General features: G+C 38.5%; 1 protein-coding gene and 2 non-coding genes across 6 annotated transcripts in view; all 3 read right to left on the bottom strand.

Moving 5' to 3' along the window:
* The window catches only part of CEP295 (centrosomal protein 295), a 49,016-nt gene that overhangs the window by 7,249 nt on the left and 22,153 nt on the right, over positions 1 to 19,614 (bottom strand). For 3 of the 4 annotated variants that reach the window (XR_011251668.1, XM_069565145.1, XM_069565148.1), the window contains exons 13-22: positions 18,333 to 18,470; positions 17,763 to 17,860; positions 14,114 to 17,540; positions 12,979 to 13,111; positions 12,672 to 12,815; positions 6,011 to 6,163; positions 2,589 to 2,680; positions 2,013 to 2,115; positions 1,392 to 1,640; positions 457 to 596 (exon numbers count right to left, since the gene is read on the bottom strand). Coding sequence is in view for 3 of the 4 variants with exons in the window: in XM_069565145.1 (XP_069421246.1) it covers positions 457 to 596; positions 1,392 to 1,640; positions 2,013 to 2,115; positions 2,589 to 2,680; positions 6,011 to 6,163; positions 12,672 to 12,815; positions 12,979 to 13,111; positions 14,114 to 17,540; positions 17,763 to 17,860; positions 18,333 to 18,470 (4,677 nt within the window). In the remaining variant the exon portion in view is untranslated. The remainder of the gene's footprint in view (positions 1 to 456; positions 597 to 1,391; positions 1,641 to 2,012; positions 2,116 to 2,588; positions 2,681 to 6,010; positions 6,164 to 12,671; positions 12,816 to 12,978; positions 13,112 to 14,113; positions 17,541 to 17,762; positions 17,861 to 18,332; positions 18,471 to 19,614) is intronic. The other variant, XM_069565146.1, reaches the window with a different exon arrangement.
* On the bottom strand, positions 2,203 to 2,274 carry LOC138427383 (small nucleolar RNA U2-30). Its single transcript, XR_011251987.1, has one exon. It is a non-coding gene; the product is annotated as a small nucleolar RNA U2-30 (small nucleolar RNA).
* LOC138427384 (small nucleolar RNA U2-19) lies at positions 2,426 to 2,505 on the bottom strand. Its single transcript, XR_011251988.1, has one exon. It is a non-coding gene; the product is annotated as a small nucleolar RNA U2-19 (small nucleolar RNA).

Genomic DNA, 19,614 nt, shown 5'->3' on the forward strand with positions numbered 1-19,614 from the left:
AAAATTTTACAACATTCTATTTACCTGACTAAGACTAAATTCCATCAAAGTAACTCCCCCCAAAAAACCCTGAAAACTAACGATTAAAATGTTCTCAAGTTTTTATGGAATGACCCATAAAAAATACCTAGAAATAAAGCGGTTGGGACCAAATTCTAATGCACCTATTTTCAATCTTGGTTCCACATTGTAACCATTTTATCTGACCATTCCTAGATTTTCTGATTTAACTGGTCAGAGGTATAGTCTGAGCCTGGCAGGCTACAGTCCACAGGGTCGCAAGAGTCGGACACGACTTAGTGACCAAACCACCACTGCCACAGTCTGGGCACTGGTAGCTAAAAGCTCACCAGATGATTTTAGTTGGCAGCCAAGGCTAAGAATCATTCTTCTGTTCTAACAGAAGAAAAGACAGACTGTGTTTTGAAATTCACTGCAAAGAAGCATCTACTTTACCTGGTTAAAGTCTTTGCTGTCTTGAGAAATCCCAGAGAAACATGATAACAAATCAAAATCTGGATGTGGTTCTAAGGGTTTAAATAGCTGACGATGCAGATTTGGAAAACTGTGCTCCAATTCTGGAAAGTCTAAGTCAACTGTTGGAATTTTAAGGAAAAATAAAAAGACAAAGACATTTATCGTAAAAGTAAAGCCTAGAAAAGGAGTACTAAGAACATATTCATAAAGGTTATCTTAAGGTAACTGCAACTCAACAAAATTATTTGCATTCTTCTCACTACCAGCAGATGCTGTCAAATTAAGCCCTATCATTATTTCTGATGCAAAAGTGGGGGGTGGGGGGTTTCCAAACCCTTTGACAAATTTAAGTTTCCATTTCTACTAGCCTCAAAGTCTTTAGGGGGTTAGGAATAAGATGCCATTAGGGTCACTGCTTTGCTACAATAAGCTCTGTTACTCTCAGGTCATTTGGGGATCAATTACTTAAGAAAAGCTCACTATACTGAGTGCTACCATGGGCCAGACACTGAACTTCATATGTATTATTTCACTTTATGTGTATTATTTCCAACACCTCTTCTACAGAAGATGAAGAGTAAGCTGCCTGTGGTCTCAGGAAACAGTCACAGGGTCTGTATGACTTAAGTTTATGTGCTCAATACAGGCAGTACTGCCTCCACTGCTGTAGGTAACTTTGCAAAGGTGAAGGAAGACCTGCTCATCTCTTCCACATGGTCTTCAGTCTGATTCCAGAGCTCCTTTCACTAAGTGCCCTCCTCAGTGTTTTCCACGTTATAATTGCTACAGCAAGCCATCAAAACACAAAGCTCCCAATTTCTCCCAACTAAAAAGGATGACAGGTTAAAAATGAAGAACACTTAGTTTACATAGACATATTTATTTAAAAAGTCTTACTTTTAAATAAAACTTACCCCGAAAGTCTGTTTTTTCAGTCATCAAATTTGTTTCGTTAATGTACTTGTCTCTCATCTGTTGAATGTGTGTCTGACCAGATGTCAGTGTTTCCACTGCACATAAAAGAGGTTTATGGACGTCCTGAGAGTCCTGTCTTTGAAAAATATCTTGTGTTGAAGGAACTCTAGAACTTAAAACATTTGTTTCCTGTTCTTTACCAGCAGGAGGTTCTTGTTCCCTATGGTCCACATGCTCTGGGAATGACTCTGAAAATGGGGTTTAATGAAAATACTTAATGGCTGGGTACTTCCTTTGACACAGATTTTAGCAGACAGACATAGCAACATACATTGATAAGGAATCAGTACAACCAAGAAACGTGTTTGGTAGTTCCCACCGATATTAGCAGACCCTGCTCAATGTGCTACTGGAGATTGATAGAGCATCACTGTGACTTCCAGACATGTTCAGAATATCATACTGTCCAATATTCTAAAGGCATGATTACTTTACTTTTGAGATTTAAAAAACAATCCCTCTCAGCACATTCTGAAAAACAAGGTTAGCTCTCATCACTGTACTGCAACTCAATTGGTGTTTGACTTTCAATTTGTTTATAAACGTTTTGATACTCATACCTGGCTCTGTAAGGCTTAAATCTATGTTTTCGTAACTTAAAAAACTCCCAGTGGAAACAGTTACTGAAGATAATGGCTCATGATAAATTTCTTGTGTTTCAGCCTAAAAATTAAGGAGAACATTAGGTCACTGTGTAGGAAGAAATAGCTAGAAAAAACCCAAATTGCCAACAGTAGCAGTTATTAATTCTGAGCTCAGATCAAGTGTAGAAACCTTCATAGTTATATAAAGTTCCGCAGTAAAATCTTTTCATCATTGCTCAGAACTCATCAGCCTTTCATACAAGCACACCCACAAGCAACTCTCACTTACCCACCAGTATCTCACTTACCCACCAGCCCCTTAATTATCCAGTCACCTATACACACACACACACCCCTTCACACCCCTTATTTTAAATTATTCTTTTGCTTCTCAGAACTATAGAGATCATGCATCAGGTACACTGAGTGGTCTTCTGATGCTCAGATTTGGCTACTTTCATCACTGATCCACTTCAGTAAGAGCAGATCTCAGAGAACACAGACGAAGCCAAGCAGCTCTAATGATGCAGGGCACATCAAGACATTACTAACCTTAACATTTGGATCCAGGTACGTATGGCCTTCTCTCTCCACAGCATAGCTTAATACTGCATAATTCTCAACCACAGCCTCCTTGACTTTGACTAAAAGGGGGAGGGAGGAGGAAGGAATGGATTATGACAAATCAAATTCTTAGCACCAGAAGGCATAATTTCCTGCTTTCCTAGAATTTTCTTTTTTTGACTAAGAAGAAAAAAAATTCATATTATTCATTAATAATATTTATAGCTAGCACATGTACTTTTTCATGAAAAATTGTAGTTGTTATTATTCTATGAATAAAAACCCTTTAAAAAAGAGCCAGTGTGATTGGAAATGCTTCTATCATCATTTTAAGTAAAGAAGCAAGAATATTCAATCATAAGTACAACTTTCATCTCAAAGTTGAGAAAAATGTACATTAAAGAAAGTGCAACCAGTGTAGAACAAGGAGAAATCTGACTTCTTCATAACTTGCAGTGCTGTCTAAAATCACAGGAGCATGTACTGCCTTTACTATGAATTATCATTCCTAATTACATTTGACATACTAAAAACACATACAAATTATACTATCTCACCATTAGTAATCTGGGTATTCTGAGTTAGTTTTTTTCTTACTCTCAATAGCCAACATTTGTGAGAAAGCTGGCCAAAGCATATGTCATCTGTGGCTCTGAAACAGAATAAAATTAAAACTGTTCCACCAAATATAAAATAAAATTTTCATCTCATTATCACCATGATATTAAGAGATCATGCTAATTAAATGTTTCTTAAGTGTTTATGTAAGAAATGTTTTCTAAGAGGTCACATATCCCAGGCACATATGCATCTATATATGTGTGTAGATAGATATTCATAAAATGATATCTATATTATAGATAATTAAGTAAAACTACAGAAAATATTATATTTAAATATAATTTGTTTTTAAATACATTTTTTGACTCCTAGTTGAATTAAAAATATTGTGACATAATTTAACCATTAAACTGTTACTTGGTTGCTTCTATATACACTAAGATTTTAAGTGAAGAAAGTAAGAAACTTAATAGAGGTTTTTTTTTTAAGCAGCTCATCTCAAAAGCCAGTTTTGAGATGAGAAGTTAGGGATTTTTCATTCAGAATCACAATTCTATAACTGTTATTATCTATAACAAACCAAAGATTCCCCTAGAGATGGGTGGCCCAGGGTAGCATTTGGGTAGTGATAAGAATTGAAAAATAAAAATGAGAGACAGAGAAGCAAGGTCAAGTTACTTAAGATGTTGAAGAATTCAATGGACAGGTCCCTGAAAGTAACTGGAAGAGAAGTATCACTGGTTTGAAAACAGCTCACTGATTAACAGGGACACAGTGAGAGGTTCCTAAAAAGGGGAAGTTACATCATTAAAGCAATGCCTTAAAGAGATTAATCTTCCCATATTGCTACAGGAAGGCAACATTTTCTGCTTTCCTGAGAAGCAAAGCACCATTTCCTGCTTTCCTACAAAAGCAAAGGGTACAGAGTGCAAAGCTAGGGAGTACCACCTAAAAAGCTGAGAAACCAAGGTGAGGTGATGACCTGAATCAAGCGGTAGGGAGGGAAAAGACAGTAACAACACTAAGACCCTCCCTTCCAAGGTAGAAACAACACCACCTCAGGATGATTGTGAGAAAGAGACAAGCAGCCTCTGACAGCCAGGAGCAGACCTGGCACTACTGGCTATGCCTTGGAGTTCTCCTGGTAAACAGGTACAGTGTTACAGAATACAAATATTGGAGAAGGCCACACTCTGTGACTGATGGGTCAACACAAAAATCAGACCATCAGTTCTCATGTCTGAACATAGACAAAACCATGAATACTGTCCAAACCACAAAAACAACCATCTCCTTATCCTGGCTGACGTGAGTGACTGCTGCTTAACCAATTACAGCTTTACTTTGCCTAACTCCATTATTCCTACCTCCTAGATAGGAATTTTGTAGGTATCCAATAATAGAATCACACTTGCTTCCTGATAGTATCCAATACTAAAATAAGCAAATCCCTATTTCCTTGAACCCTCCCCAAAATCACCTAATAAAAGCCCAAGTCTTACAGTAAGTCCTTTCTGATACCCTGTCACTAACTCACTTTTGGTTCCCCATGGTGTGCGTGCTCTCTCACTGCAGCAAGTCAAAGCACACAGCTTTCTTATGTAGGTGTGTCCTCTGGTAGTCTTTGGCTAGAGGACATTGACAGGTAGAATAAAAAGGAATCCGAGTATTCACTGAGTGAGTGAGTGAATGTCACTCAGTCATGTCCAACTCTGCGATCTGATGGACTATACAGTCCATGGAATTCTCCAGGTCAGAATACTGCAGTGAGTAGCCTTTCCCTTCTCCAGGGGATATTCCCAACCCAGGGACTGAACCCAGGTCTCCCACATTGCAGGCAGATTCTTTACCAGGTGAGCCACCAGGGAAGCAAAGAATACCAGAGTGGGTAGCCTATCCCTTCTCCAGCGGATCTTCCAGACCCAGGAATCAAACCCAGGTCTCCTGCAATGCAGATGGATTATTTACCAATTGAGTTATCAGGGAAGCCCTTAAGTATTCACTGGCTAAATCTAAAAAAAAATGCTAATAGTTTTATTTCAAAATTTCAAAAACTATAATTCATCGGAAGTTATATCTGTAGTTATTTCAATCTCCAATTTAAAAAGGAGATACTGAAGTCAATTTCTCTATAAACTCCCATATAGAAAATAGGTCTCGCTCTTTTCTCATTCTATTAAACACTAGCTACAACTAAGGTAACAGTTATCCAAGTCTAAGTGATAGCTAAAATAAGAAGAAATCTGGTTAGAAAAAGGCAACTTTTAAAAAGATACTTTAGAAGTAATGAAGCAGTACTGGAACTATGCTTTGTAGGATCAACATTACACATAAAAAACAGCCTGTTATAAACATGCATAAATTCAAAAGCAAGAAAATTAACATCAGTTGTCTTTGAGTGGCAGATTTTAGTCATTTAAAGTTTTTTCCTTGTAACTTGTTCTTTAATACTTTTCAGCATTTAAAACTAAACATAAAGCAGCTCATTTAGAATGCCACAGATGTGAAATTACTTATTATCTAAATAAGCTTCACTTTCCTTATTCAACTTTTTGCTTATGGAATATAGGCTTCTTATGGGAAAAAATTTTACAGTATGTAAACATAGGAAATAGACAGTGAAACCCAATCTCCAACAAGGGTTAACCTGTACTAACACGCTGATTCTTATTTCAGACAGTTTTCAAATGCATGAACAGACTTTTCTCCTCTCATTTAACACTTTCACAAAACTGCAGTTTTACTGAAGTTATTTACCATTTTTCATTACACGCAACGCTACAATAATTATCTTCTGCCCACATACTCTTATGCACAGCAATTCCACTTTTGATTCCTTTCTCTCTCACCTGCTTTATCAGAGTCATCACCACAGATGTTCTCCTGAGCAACTGGGTGAAGACAACCAAATGGATCACGGTCCAGAGGGCTCCCAAGAAAACTTTGTTCTCGGCTTATTGAGACCCTCAGGGGGTCTCTGTCTTGACAAAAATCAGGTTTACCTGGGAGGAAAAAAAACTGACTTACTGAATGTTAGAAACCTATGTTCCTTGAAACTAAAAAGGGTAAAAATCTAAACTCTTAAAAGGTTTGATCAATGTCTCAAGAAAAAGTAACTGCTTAACTTTCACACAGCCTTTACATTGTTTTACTTCAATTTTATTAAGTTTTTAATATGCCTGGAGAACTTACTAACCATTAATATTGTAAAGGTATAATATGTATTCATAATGTAAAATTCAAAAACTGCCACAGCTAATCTGTGGTATAAGGGACCAATTCAGGTGTTTACCCTGATTTCCTTATGCCGTTCTTTTTCTTCCCTGCACCCTTGCCCCATTCTGTGCCTGTTCCCCCTGATTTCAGAGTGTAGCTGTGGCCACATGGCTAAGAGGATAGCGGGAAATCCATCAGGGTCTCCCCACACAGGCATGAATCCTGTCAGCTGTGGCACTGGTGCTTTTCCCCTTAGAAGGTGACCCTTTGACACTTTTGCAGTTTGAGGGTCTGCGATAAATCTGATCACAGTGTGTAAGCATTCCATTTCTCCAGAGAATAAACCTTTCGTCTTCCCTGGGGATGATGTTGAGAAAGAAGAGTTACTATCAAGAGTACAAAGGAAGAGTTTATGGAGTTCTCTTACATTCCAATTCCTGACCTGGATGGTGTCTACCTGAGGGTGATTTTCAAAGTACTTATTAATATTTATGACTGAAATAAACACTTATGAAACAAAGGAATGGGAGACACTCAGAAGTAGAAGCTAATTTACTGGAGGCAACTCCAGAAAAACTTGAGAATTAAGAGGCAAGATGTATTACAAAATAAAGGTGTGTATTAGGGAACTGAAAGCAGGTAGAAGGTTTAAAAACATGTACTTGTAAAAGAGCCCTCCCATCACTGGAGATTCCTGTCTCTCAACATCATCCCCAGGGAAGACGAAAGGTTTATTCTCTGGAGAAATGGAATGCTACAGATCTGTGATCAAATTTATCGCAGACCCTCAAACTGCAAAAGTGTCAAAGGGTCACCTTCTAAGGGGAAAAGCACCAGCGCCACGGCGGACAGGATTCACGCCTGTGTGGGGAGACCCTGATGGATTTCCCGCTATCCTCTTAGCCATGTGGCCACAGCTACACTCTGAAATCAGGGGGAACAGGCACAGAATGGGGCAAGGGTGCAGGGAAGAAAAAGAATGGCATAAGGAAATCAGGGGTATTGAAAGAAAGTCTACATCCTCTTCTCAGGTCCCTCAGGTCTGCCTCCATAGCACCAACAGCCAGGCTTGTATCAAAGCTAGAGGACCTTTCTTTGAAGAAACTAAATTGTAAATTGCTCAGGTAAAATAACCACAGGTACTAAGTGGACAGTCCTCAATGAAAAGCCACCTTTTCAATGAAATCCGGAAGTAAATAAGGTCCCCACCTATAGAATTTCCAATTAGCCATTCAGTGTTCCACTGAAATAAGCAAGATTTTAGATTTTAAAAATTCTAAAATTTCACACAGGAGAAAAACAAACAAACAAGGAAGGACCCAGACAGAAAATACAGGAACCTGAACAAACAAAATCCTATAAATATTCAGTGTAGGTAGTATCCTGAATCCATGGAACAAGAGCAAGATGCTATGAAAAGAAACAGAAAAGAGGACAAGCTTTTAGAGACTATACTTTGAGAGCCAATATAAAAATTTCTAAGAAATGTTAGTAAAAAAGCGGAGACAATGCTCTTAGAAGGTAAAGGCAAAATAAATAAACTACAGAGAAGAAATTTAGCTCAGATTTTCTCAACTTTATCGTCACCCACCTAAGGAAGGAGGCTTTTAAAGACTTTTCCCCTAATGGCTTCCCAACTCTATGAAATTTAATAACTATATATATATCCTGTATATCTTTTTTTGGGGGGAAGAGTAAACATTTTGAAACTTTAATACCAGTATAACATTGCTTTGACATTCAACTACATGGTCTGTAACTTAACAAAATATTGGTCTGAAAGGAACAGAGAACACCCTGGTCCTTCAAAGACAGTTTCAGAAGCTCTGTTTTCAAAGACAAGGGATAGTATTCACAAAGTATGAAACTACAAAAGGTGACAAATATTAAATGAAACTATTTTTACAAATACACACATTATCTACAAATAAAAGTAGAAATATATTAATAAAAAAAGATTATGTACCCACTTTCCCCACTATTATTCAACATAGTTCTGGAAGTCCTAGCTACAGCAATCAGAGAAGAAAAAGAAATAAAATGAATCCAGAGCAGAAAGAAGAAGTAAAGTTCTCAGTCTGCAGATGACATGATAGTGTACATAGAAAACCCTAAAGACAGTATCAGAAAATTACTAGAGCTAATCAGTGAATTTCGCAAAGTTGCAGGACACAAAATCAACACACAGAAATCACTTGCATTTCTATATACTAACAATGAAATATCAGAAAGAGAAACTAAGGAATCCCATTCACTGCTGCAACAAAAAGAATTAAATATCTAGGAATAAACTTACCTAAGGAGACAAAAAGAACTGTGCACAGAAAATTGTAAGACACTAATGAAAGACTTCAAAGATGACAAACAGATGGAGAGATATTCCATGTTCCTGTGTAGGAAGAATCAATGTTGTGAAAATGACTATACTACCAAACACAATCTACAGATTCAATGCACTCCTTATCAAATTACCAACGGCATTTTTCACAGAACTAGAACAAAAAATTTCACAATTCATATGGAAACACAAGACCCTGAAGAGCCAAAGCAGTCTTGAGAAAGAAGAGTGGAACTGGAGGAATCAACCTTCCTGACTTCAGGGTATACTACAAAGCTACCGTTATCAAGACAGTATGGTACTGGCCCAAAAACAGAAACACAGACCAACAGAATAAGATAGAAAGCCCAGAAATAAACCCATCAACCTACGGGTACCTTATATTTGACAAAGAGGCAAGAATATACAACGGGGCAAAGATAGCCTCTTCAATAAATGTTGCTGAGAAAACTGGACAGCTACACATAAAAGAATGAAATTAAAACACTTCCTAACACCATACACAAAGATAAACTCAAAATGGATTAAAGACCTAAATGTAAGACTAGAAACTGTAAAACTCTTACAGGAAAACATAGGCAGAGCACTTGGTGACATAAAGCAAGATCCTCTATGACCCACCCATCTCCTAGAGTAATGGAAATAAAAACGAAAGTAAACAAGTGGGACCTGATTAAACTTAAAAGCTTTTGGACAGCAAAGGAAACTATAGGCAAGGTGAAAAGACAACCCTCAGAATGGGAGAAAATAACAGCAAATGAAGCAACTGACAAGGAGTTATTTCCAAAATATACAAGCAGCTCATACAACTCACTACCAGAAAAACAAATAACCAATCAAAAAGTGGGAAAAAGACCTAAACAGAAATTTCTCCAAAGACATACAGATGGCTAACAAACACATGAAAAGATGCTCAATATTGCTCATTATTAGAGAAATGCAAATCAAAACGACAAGAAGATATCACCTCACACCAGCCAGAATGGCCCTCATCAAAAAGTCTACAAACAATAAATGCTGGAGAGGGTGTGGAGAGAAGGGAACACTCTTGCACTGTTGGTGGGGATTAAACTGTACAGCCACTATGGAAGATGGTACGGAGATTCCTTAAAGAACTAGGAATAAAACCACCAATGACCCAGTAATCCCACTCCAAGGCATATACCCTGAGGAGACCAAAACTGAAAGACACATGTATCCCATTTTTCATTGCAGCACTGTTTTCCATAGCTAGACCATGGAAGCAACCTAGATGTCCATCAACAGATGAATGGATAAAGGAGTTGTGGTGCATATACACAATGGAGTATCACTCAGCCATAAAAAGGAACACCTTCAGGTCAGTTCTAATGAGATGGATGAAGCTAGAACCTATTATACGGAGTGAAGTAAGTCAGAAAAAGAAAGATAAAATATTGTATTCTAACACATATATATGGAATCTAGAAAAATGGTACTGAAGAATTTACTTATAGGGTGGCAGTGGAGAAACAGACATAGAGAATAGATTCATGGACATGGGGAGAGGGGAGGAGAGGGTGAGATGTATGCAAAGAGAAATATGGAAACTTACATTATCATATGTGGGGTGGATGGCCAACAGGAATTTTCTGTATGGCTAAGAAACAAACAGGGGCTCTGTGTCAACCTGGAGGCGTGGGATATGGGGGAAGGTGGTGGGGGGATGTTCAGGGGGGAGGGGATATATGTGTGCCTATGGCTGATTCAGGTTGAGGTTTGACAGAAAACAAGAAAATTCTATAAAGCAATTATCCTTCAATTAAAAAAAGAATGTATCATTTAATTTCCAACTTAAAGAAAGGTGTTCCCACAAATAGAGAAAATGTGATCTCAAATTATTTTAGTGGTGTTTAGTATTTCGCTTAGTTTTTACTAAAATCCACTGCCATCTAAAGAAGCAAATACAAGAAGCACCACCAAGGAGGCCTGAACAGTGACTGTGTCTGGTGAGTAGGATTAAGGGGTGAGGGGTGTGTAGGGGCAAGAAGAAATGCTGTTTCATGCTGTAATCTTTTAGCACTAGTTGCCTTTAATTATGTGATTAAATTACTTCCCAAAGAAGTGTGATAAAGGCTATGATGAAAGCTCCCAAAGAGCACACGAGAAGGTCACATGATAGTCCAGGCAAAGTTTATGCCACAAAGTGGCACCAAACTCAACCCTGAAGGGAGGGAGCAAGACTATGAAGGCCCTGGTGGATGAAGCTAGGGACTTAAGACTTAGTTTAGACTCACCCTCCAGCCAAGGGGAAACTACCGAAGAGTTTTAAACACAGGGCAATAGAGGCAAATTACTCTGAGTACATCATGGAAAAATGAACGAAAGTAATGCTAGGCTAGAAACAGGGAGACATGGGGGTTTGCAGCAGTCTTTCAAGAAGGAAATGACAGCCTGAATTAAAAGGGTAGTTGTGGGAATGGAAACAAGTGAATCAACTAGAAATGGCAGTGGGAATGCAAACAGAGTTGATCATCTAGAATTGAAAAGAACTGGTAATCTGTTGGGTGTTGGAGAGGTACAGACAAGGAAACTGTCAAGACTTACATCGGGTACTTTTCATTGAAAAAGGGCTAAAGGGTAAGGAAGTGTAGGTGAGGGAATATACAGCTTTCCCTTCTAAGCAAGACGACATTTTTGCAATCTCAAACACAACTCATTAATTTACAGGAATCAATGGTGAGAAATTCCCAATGCTCAATCTGAATCAGGGAAATCACCATTCTATTCCTGAATAGTTGTGTTTACCAAATAGTGCAAAATGAAGCAAAGCTTCCAAAGCCTACTAATAAACAGAACACTTACTTTACATTATAATTTCCATAAGACATAAGAAGAAAACAAAATGTGGAATGACTCTTAAGAGTTATTCAGAATTTATACCTTCTTAAACTCTTTTAGCCAGAAACAAAAGTACAATATTTTATGGCTTAAGATCTAAATGGGCTTCCCTTGAGGCTCAGCTGGTAAAGAATCCGCTGGCAATGCGGGAGACGTGGGTTCAATCCCTGGGTTGGGAAGATCCCCTAGAGAAGGGAAAGGCTACCCACTCCAGTATTCTGGCCTGGAGAATTTCAGGGACTATACAGTCCATGGGGTTGCAAAGAGTCGGACATGACTGAGCAACTTTCACAAGACCTAAATAGCTAGTATCAATAGTAAACTTCCTTGTACCTTTCTATTAACAAAGCTTATTTTCCCCCTTCAAAGAGTCTGCTTGGATAAATTTGATCAATAAAACTATCTGGTTGAGTGTAAAATCTAAAAACAACTATAAAACGAAAATAAAACTTTTATTAAGGATCAACAGAAGAAATTTTTCCAGATAACTGGATCTCTGAAGAAGCACAGAAAAGAAACATACATGTTCTAACAGTCTTTAGAGCCAGGATTTTAAACACCATAATTATCCTGTGAAAGATATAAGAAAAGAGCAGTGAAGGTACTGAGGTGAAAGAGCAGTACAGGAAAAGAGAGAGAGGGAAAAAAAAGAAAAAAGTTATATCCTAAAGAAACTGGTTTAGGAAGGAACCAGAGGAGAAGGAAATGGCAACCCACTCCAGTGTTCTTGCCTGGAGAATCCCAGGGACGGCGGAGCCTGGGGGGCTACCCGTCTATGGGGTCGCAGAGTCGGATACGACTGAAGCGACTTAGCAGCAGCAGCAAGCAGCAGAGGGAAGCAAGAATGTCAGAATAAGGAGACAAAGAATTTTTGTCTACAATAAATTGCTTTCTCCCATATATAAAGAATTTAGTTACCTAATGATGTATTTCTTTAAGTCCACATTTTAAATACTGTTTATATAAACCACTTTTTCCCCTTCATGAGTACTCATAGTCTAGGTTTCTTCAACAGCCACAAAATATTTAGCATCCTGAAATAACTATAGAAAACTAGCAAACTATTAAAAAATCATTTTATCAAATCATCTTTTTACCTAGTATAGAAGTTCTGCCACTTGTTGGTGATTCTACCTCTTGTATGGCACTAAGTTCATGTTGGTTCAAGTCCAATCCACCTCTTATTTTTGCTACAGGTGGTTTTGAGGATTTCCTACTCAGTTCTTTGTCCTGATGCACGCCTATCAAGTCAAAAGACAAAGTTGGGCACAATACAGATCCATTAACACAATGAACTTCTTCAACTAGCAAGTGTAGGAGGTGAAAGCAAAGAATCAACATCAGGATAATGAATGCAACAGAATGCAATTATTAGTATCTTACCACTTTGTTTGGCATTACTACCTTCTGAAAGGAGCTGATCATCATCACAGTTGCTCCTGTCTGCAGGACCAATGTTTTCTTGATAGTGGAGATGAGGAAGCCATTCTTTGAGCTTCTGGGTTTCAAAATCATTTTCAACTGTGGGCTTACTTTCCTGAAAAAGAGGATAGATGAGGGTGGGGATGACACAGGATGAAGGATCACGTGAAGAAGTTACTAGATTTGTATCTCCTTTCTTCAATTAGTACCTCAAGCAAACAAACAGCTCCAACCACATTATTACAAATTTATCTATAGATTAAAAAAATGAGAAGGACTTCTAATATTGAAAGGGTAGTAATTCCACTGAAAAGAACCACCAGTCACAGCCTTGAACCTCAAGAACAGCCTCCACTGCACCTTTTGAGATTAGATTTGAGTATCCCCAGACCTCACATTCTCATGAATTCAAACTTCTCCTGAGCATCAAAGGATCTGTAGAATTCTGTTCAGGCTAACTCATAAATTTAGGAAACACTCTTTTAAAAGACAATAGACACATTCATATATAGGGGGATCTACTGTCTCCCATATAGAGAAACTATAAATAGAAACCAGAGTCCTCTCAACAATTCAGTCACAAGCAGCAGGTCCAAATGTTCATCAGCCTAAAATCACACCACTTTTATACCAGGTGTTAGTATTGTCAATTAAAGAAAAAGACGGTACTCATTTTGATTCTATACAAATGTCAACAAAGTGCTATAGAGAAAGCACAAAGTCTGCTATTTGCCTAAGAGAAATTCTGCTAACTAGTTATTTTACAATTCAATCTTGTGGTAAGCTCAAAACTCTTTATAACAAAACTTTAAAACAAAGCCTACATTTTTAATGATGTTTGCATTTGGTTGTATCAAACTATTGGCTGAAATTAGTTGGGTTTCAAATAACTATTAACCTCATAAACACCATACTAGGCAGATGAATTTTTATGTTTTAACTCCCATGTTATTTAAGGTAGAAAATTAAAGCCCAGTTAAGTTCAAACCACTTATTCTCAATAACTAAGAACTTATTTCAGCCTAGGAGTAAAACAAGTATTTAGTTTGGCTGAGTTACCTGAGTCATCGGGTTACTGGTGATGTTTAATTCTTAGATATTCAAGTTTAATACATACCTGGCTGTCTTTGAAGAAATCCTTCAGAGTCTCCCAATGTTTCTGTGTCTGCTGCTGCAAGGCTGTCTGTGTCTGTACAGGCAATACCTCTTGGGCTTTCTGACTCAAATGCAGAGCTTCTTTTTGTAGCTCCAACTGCTTCTGAAGTCCCCAGTTATCTTGCTGAGCAAAGATGGGTTGTGAAAAACTCAAAATTCTATCTTGAGGTCTTGGGCACACAGAAGCACTAGAGGGAGCTGCACATTCAATCTTGTCTGAATACAATTCACAAACGTTTTGAGATTTTACCTCAGCAAAAGGTAGTGGAATAAACGAATGTTCTCTTTCCTTGGATAGAAGCAAAGAGGGAACAGGCTGCCCAGAAGCATCACCTTCAATCAGTTTTGTCTGATTGCCTCTAAGCAGTTCTTCCTGGGCCTTTTCACTAAAACGCAGCACTTCACCGTGGAAGCCCAACTGTGTGGACACATGGTCTTGCTGAGGCAGAACAGCCTGGGATAAATGCAAAGGCCTCTCCTGAGGTCTCAGAATCTCAGGATGACTTGAGGAAACAGCAAGGTCACTTCTGGCTGGAAAACACTTTGGCATTCCTTCAGAGTCAGCAACAGGCAGTGCTACATGGGATAAGGATGAAGAGGCGCTGGTCTGCTCAGCTGAGACCCCTTTTTCCAATTTATTTAGTGTTTGCAAAAGGAATTCTTCTTGAGCTTCCCTTTGTATATCTAACTGCCGTTGACAGGCCTTTAAATCACCATGGTGAGGTTGGAGAAAATGCTCAGGTGACTTTCCCTCAAGTGTATATTGTCTGGGCAAAACCAACTCTCTTTGGATTTTCTCACTACATGGAAGAGGGTTTGTCTGGGCATACAAAAGTTCTTGTTGCAATGTGACTGGATAATCTTGTTGAGGCAAAACAGGCTGTGGTAAACCTAAAAGTCTATCAGGCAACCTTGGTATCTCAGAATGACCTGAGGAGACTATATTATCACTCTTAGTTGAACAAGATTCTTGGATTCTACCAGCTTCACTAGGAGGTAATGGAGCAAAAGGAGGCTGTATGACTTGGAGTAGGAAGGAGGAAGTGCCAACCTGCTCGGGAGACACTCTCCCCTTCCACTCACCCTGTTTGTGCAAAAGAAATTCTTGCTGAGCTTCCTGTTTAGACTGAATGATGGCTTCCCTCTGTGTAGCTAACTGTTCTTGGAGTGACTTCAGGTTATCTTGCTGAGGCTGGATAAGCTGTGATAACTTCCGAAGTCTATCCTGCAATGCTGGGATCTGAAAACGGCTTGAAGTAGTTCTCTCACTCTCTGCTGAAAGAGGTTCCCAAGATTCAGCAGAAGGCAACGAAGTGAGAGATAGCTGCCCTAACCGGGATGTGAACGAGGGGCAAGTCTGTTCAGAAGATATATTCCCTTGGGATCTCTGGCTGAACTGAAGGGCCTCCTCTTCTCTGTCTAACTGTTCTTGCTGTCCTTCCAAATTACCTTGCAGAGGTTGTGTATATCTTGAAAATCCCAGAAGTCTTTCCTGAGATTTTGGGATCTTCCAGTGGCTCAAGGGAACAGTACTGTCACTCCTGAATGACATGTATTCCTGGCATCTTTCAGATTCAGCTCCCTGAGACAAAGAGGTGCCAGTCTGTTCAAAAGGGAAATTTTTTTCTAATTCACTTTGTTTGTGTACAAATTCCTGAGTTTCTTGTTTATCACCAAATATTACCCTCTGAAGGTGTGACTGATTGTGGAGTGCTGTAAAATTTTCCTGCTGTGGCAGACTATACTGTGGAAAACTAAGAGATGCATCCTGAAATGCTGGCATTACCAAATTACTTGAGGGAATAACACTATCCCTCTCAGAGAAATAAAAGTTCTGAATTCTCCTAGGCTCAGTTTTAGCTGAAACTTGTGAAGCAAGTGAATGTTGAGCGACCACTGGCAGGAATGAAGAACTCATCTGCACAGACTTAGCGTCTTCCAAATCCCTTTGTTTACGTGAAAGTAATTCCACTTGGGCTTCATGCCTGGCCTGGAGAGCATCCCTCTGTGTAATTAGCTGCTCTTGGAGCAACTTCAAACAATCGTGCAAAGGTTGGAACTGTTGTGGGAAACCTAAAGACCCATCCTGAGATGCAGGCATTTCAGTCTGGATTGAGGGACGCTCCTTCTCAGTCTTAGATGAATACTGGTCCTGGATTTTTCCAGACTGAGGACCAGCAGAAGGCAGTGAAGTAAATGTATGCTGAGCTACTTGAGGTGGGAGAGAAGAGGACCCAGTCTGTTCAGCCCATACTCTCCCATCCAACTCATTCTGTTTATGCACACATAATACTTCCTGGGCTTCCCGCCTAGCCTGAAGGCTGTCCCTCTGCGCTTTTAACTGTTCTTCGAAAAATTTAAAATTAAGCCTATCCTGAAGCTGTGGGACCCCAGGATGGCCTGAGAAAACTCCAGTCTCTTTCTTGGTTGGAGAAGATTCCTGGATTCTCCTTGACTCAGCTTGGGCTGAAGGCAGTGAAGCAAATGAATTCAGAGGTATTAATGGAAGGAATATAGAAAGGCCAGTTTGCCCTTCTAACTCTTTCTGTTTACACAAAAGTAATTGTTCCTGAGCTTCCTGTCTTGTCCGAAGAACTTCCTTCTGTAGGTCTAACTGTTTTTGGAGAGCCTTCAAATTACTTTGCTGGGCTATGATATTTTCTGAGAATGGCAAAGACTTATCCTGCATTTGGCCAGCTACAGAATGGCTTACAGAAACTATACTTTTGCTCACAGTTGAAAAGGGTTGCTGGATTTCTCCAGACTCGACTTTAGTAGGCAGAGAACTGAAAGAATGCTCAGCTACCAATGGTAGGAATGAAGATGGTTCAATTAACTTAGAAGATACACTTTCACTGTTCTCTGAGAACACTTGTTGGGAGTCTAAACTTTGAAAAGCTGTTGCCCCAGATGTTTCAGCTCTTTCTCTAGCATCCTGTACTGTCAGTGGCTTATCATGTGATAAAGCCCTTGAAAGCATTTGAGAATCTGTAGCAATCAATTTGTAGTCTCTCTGTTGTACTTCAGTCTGTGAGAGTTGCTTTTGGTGTTCTTGCGATTCCAAAGCTTGCTTGGCTAAAACATCTGAAGTGACTAATACTTCAGTTGTTTCTACCTGTCTTTGTGGAAAGCAATTTTGGCTTGAAACCTGAGAATGTTGCTCTAATTTGGAGATTTGCACAGGTTGTTTGTTAGGACTCAGCTTGGGTCTCTGACCTTGATCCTCATGTTCTGATGGAACACTGGGTCTTTCAGATTTTGGTGGTGGCACTGATGTAACAGAACCAGGTATCACTGGTATAGCTGACATGGACGGGTACTTTCCTCTTAACATTGTCTGATATTCGAGTAATCGTTTCCTGGCTGTTTCAACAGACTGCTTGTGAAACCTACCCAAAACAAACAAAAGTTACTCCTTTTTGATGAAAACAAAAACAACCTACATTCTCAAGTATTTATACATTACATTCAATCTAGGGGTGGCCATAATCGAGAAATCCACATGTCATAGTTCTAAAGAGAATCCTGGTAAGATCTTCATATACACCAAATAATACACCCTGAAAATGTAGCCATACAATATCACATAAAAACTGTACCCTAATTAATACCTGTTTTGCTGTAATAGCTGTTGTTGATAAATACGAATCATCTGTCTGTGCCTATCTTCATCAGAACGTATGGTGTATGATGCTGGAGCAGTGCTGACCTAGTAAAAGACAAAGCTACTAATCAAAAGGCAAATACAGAAACAAGTACTAGAGTATTTTACATAAACTGAAGTTCTATAATTGTAAACTTCCATATAGTTCCATATAGCCTTTTTTTTTTTTTTAATAAAAAAGACTGGCACGTCCATTGTCGAGAAATGAAGTAATCTGTCACTCTTGCTTAGTGTCAAGGAAGTTCAAAAGCTCAACACACACACTGCATACAAGTCACGGTCATCATATCAGCACTGTCTAGAAACTGAAAGATGAAAGTCATCAGGTTTACATAAACTTACTTATATGTATATACATATTTATATGTATCAATCAGGTTTGTATAAACATATACATATATAATTTAAAAAAAGATAATCAAACAACTTAGAAAGGCGTTTTGCTTTTCTGAACACTAAGATTGACTGTTCTTATCCTCCAACAATCTACATAGGGATGAGATTTCCTGCATCCTACCCCAGTCTGTTGAGTTGTTTTTCTTTTTTCTTCTTCCAGCTGAGCTCTGAAGCAATCAGTTTCTAATCTTAACTTCTGTTGCTCAATCTGTTCAAGCAATTCCAACTGCTTTTGCTTCTGTTCTTCTATTTCCATTATCTAAGTAACAAAAATACTACTGATCTATTAACAACAAACTCATACCAAAGTTTACATGCATTACACTGAAAAGTAGTAGGTCTCATCCCCAAGAGTAGCAATTCTCCAAGAAGAAAGTGGTGATATTTTATCTGTTACTGCCACTGCCAGAGGGAGGAAGGGAGCAAGATGGAGAAAGGGGAAAGGAGAAGGGAGAGAATTTAAAAATAAACATATTAACTATTTCTATTTCCTGAGAGCACAGGGAAACCTTGATCACCACTGAAGCACCACCTCCAGAGAAGTAGCAAATTCTGTTAACATCTTTAGCTCTTGTCTTGTTCTCGGTAAGGATAATGCCTAAGGAATTAAATATCAAGACCTCCACAACACTTTGATTTCTTAGACATACTTGTAAAAGGGTGCAGTTATCTAGAAGCTAAGTAACAGTACACTGAGCAACATTCGGTCTTTACTGTCAGGCATGAAACAGATGGGAAGACAATGGCAGAGGATGATAAACTCTAAAATTATACCAACACACACACACAAATCCAAGAAATAAAAACATCTATGTTAAAGTAACTACGATTCATAAGGACAAGGACTAGTCTAACTGGTTGCCTGCTAAATCCAACAACTTCTAGTCCTTGAAACATACATAAGAAATAACAAATAAACAGAAAAGGGAATCTATGTGAAGCTTTATTAGGTGGCACACTTCTGCTAGATATCATCTAATTTTCAAAATTTAAAATGTCTCAACCTGATACTACCTATTCTTCATCAAGCAAGAGTGACTATAGCTGAGTTCCTATCTTTACCTTTCTTTAATATAGTAGTTACTAGCTACATGTGACGATTAAAACTTAGAGCAATACAAAACAAAATTTTAAATTCAGTTTTTCAGTTGCACTACTCATATTCAACAGCTCACATAGCTAACAATTACCATACTTGACAAAGATATGGAATATTTCCATTACTGTGGAAGAATCTATTAGAAAATACTGCTTTACAACACAGATTAGGAACCATTTATCTGAGAAAAAACAATGGCTCATAAGATTATCAACCCTCAGATGCATTTTTTTTTCCTCAGATGCATTTTTATAAAAGCTATGACTATAAACTGATTGGCTTAGTAACAATTAGCCTCTATCAA

This window comes from Ovis canadensis, chromosome 21 (assembly GCF_042477335.2).
Source record: "Ovis canadensis isolate MfBH-ARS-UI-01 breed Bighorn chromosome 21, ARS-UI_OviCan_v2, whole genome shotgun sequence".
NCBI classification, from domain to species: Eukaryota; Metazoa; Chordata; class Mammalia; order Artiodactyla; family Bovidae; genus Ovis; species Ovis canadensis.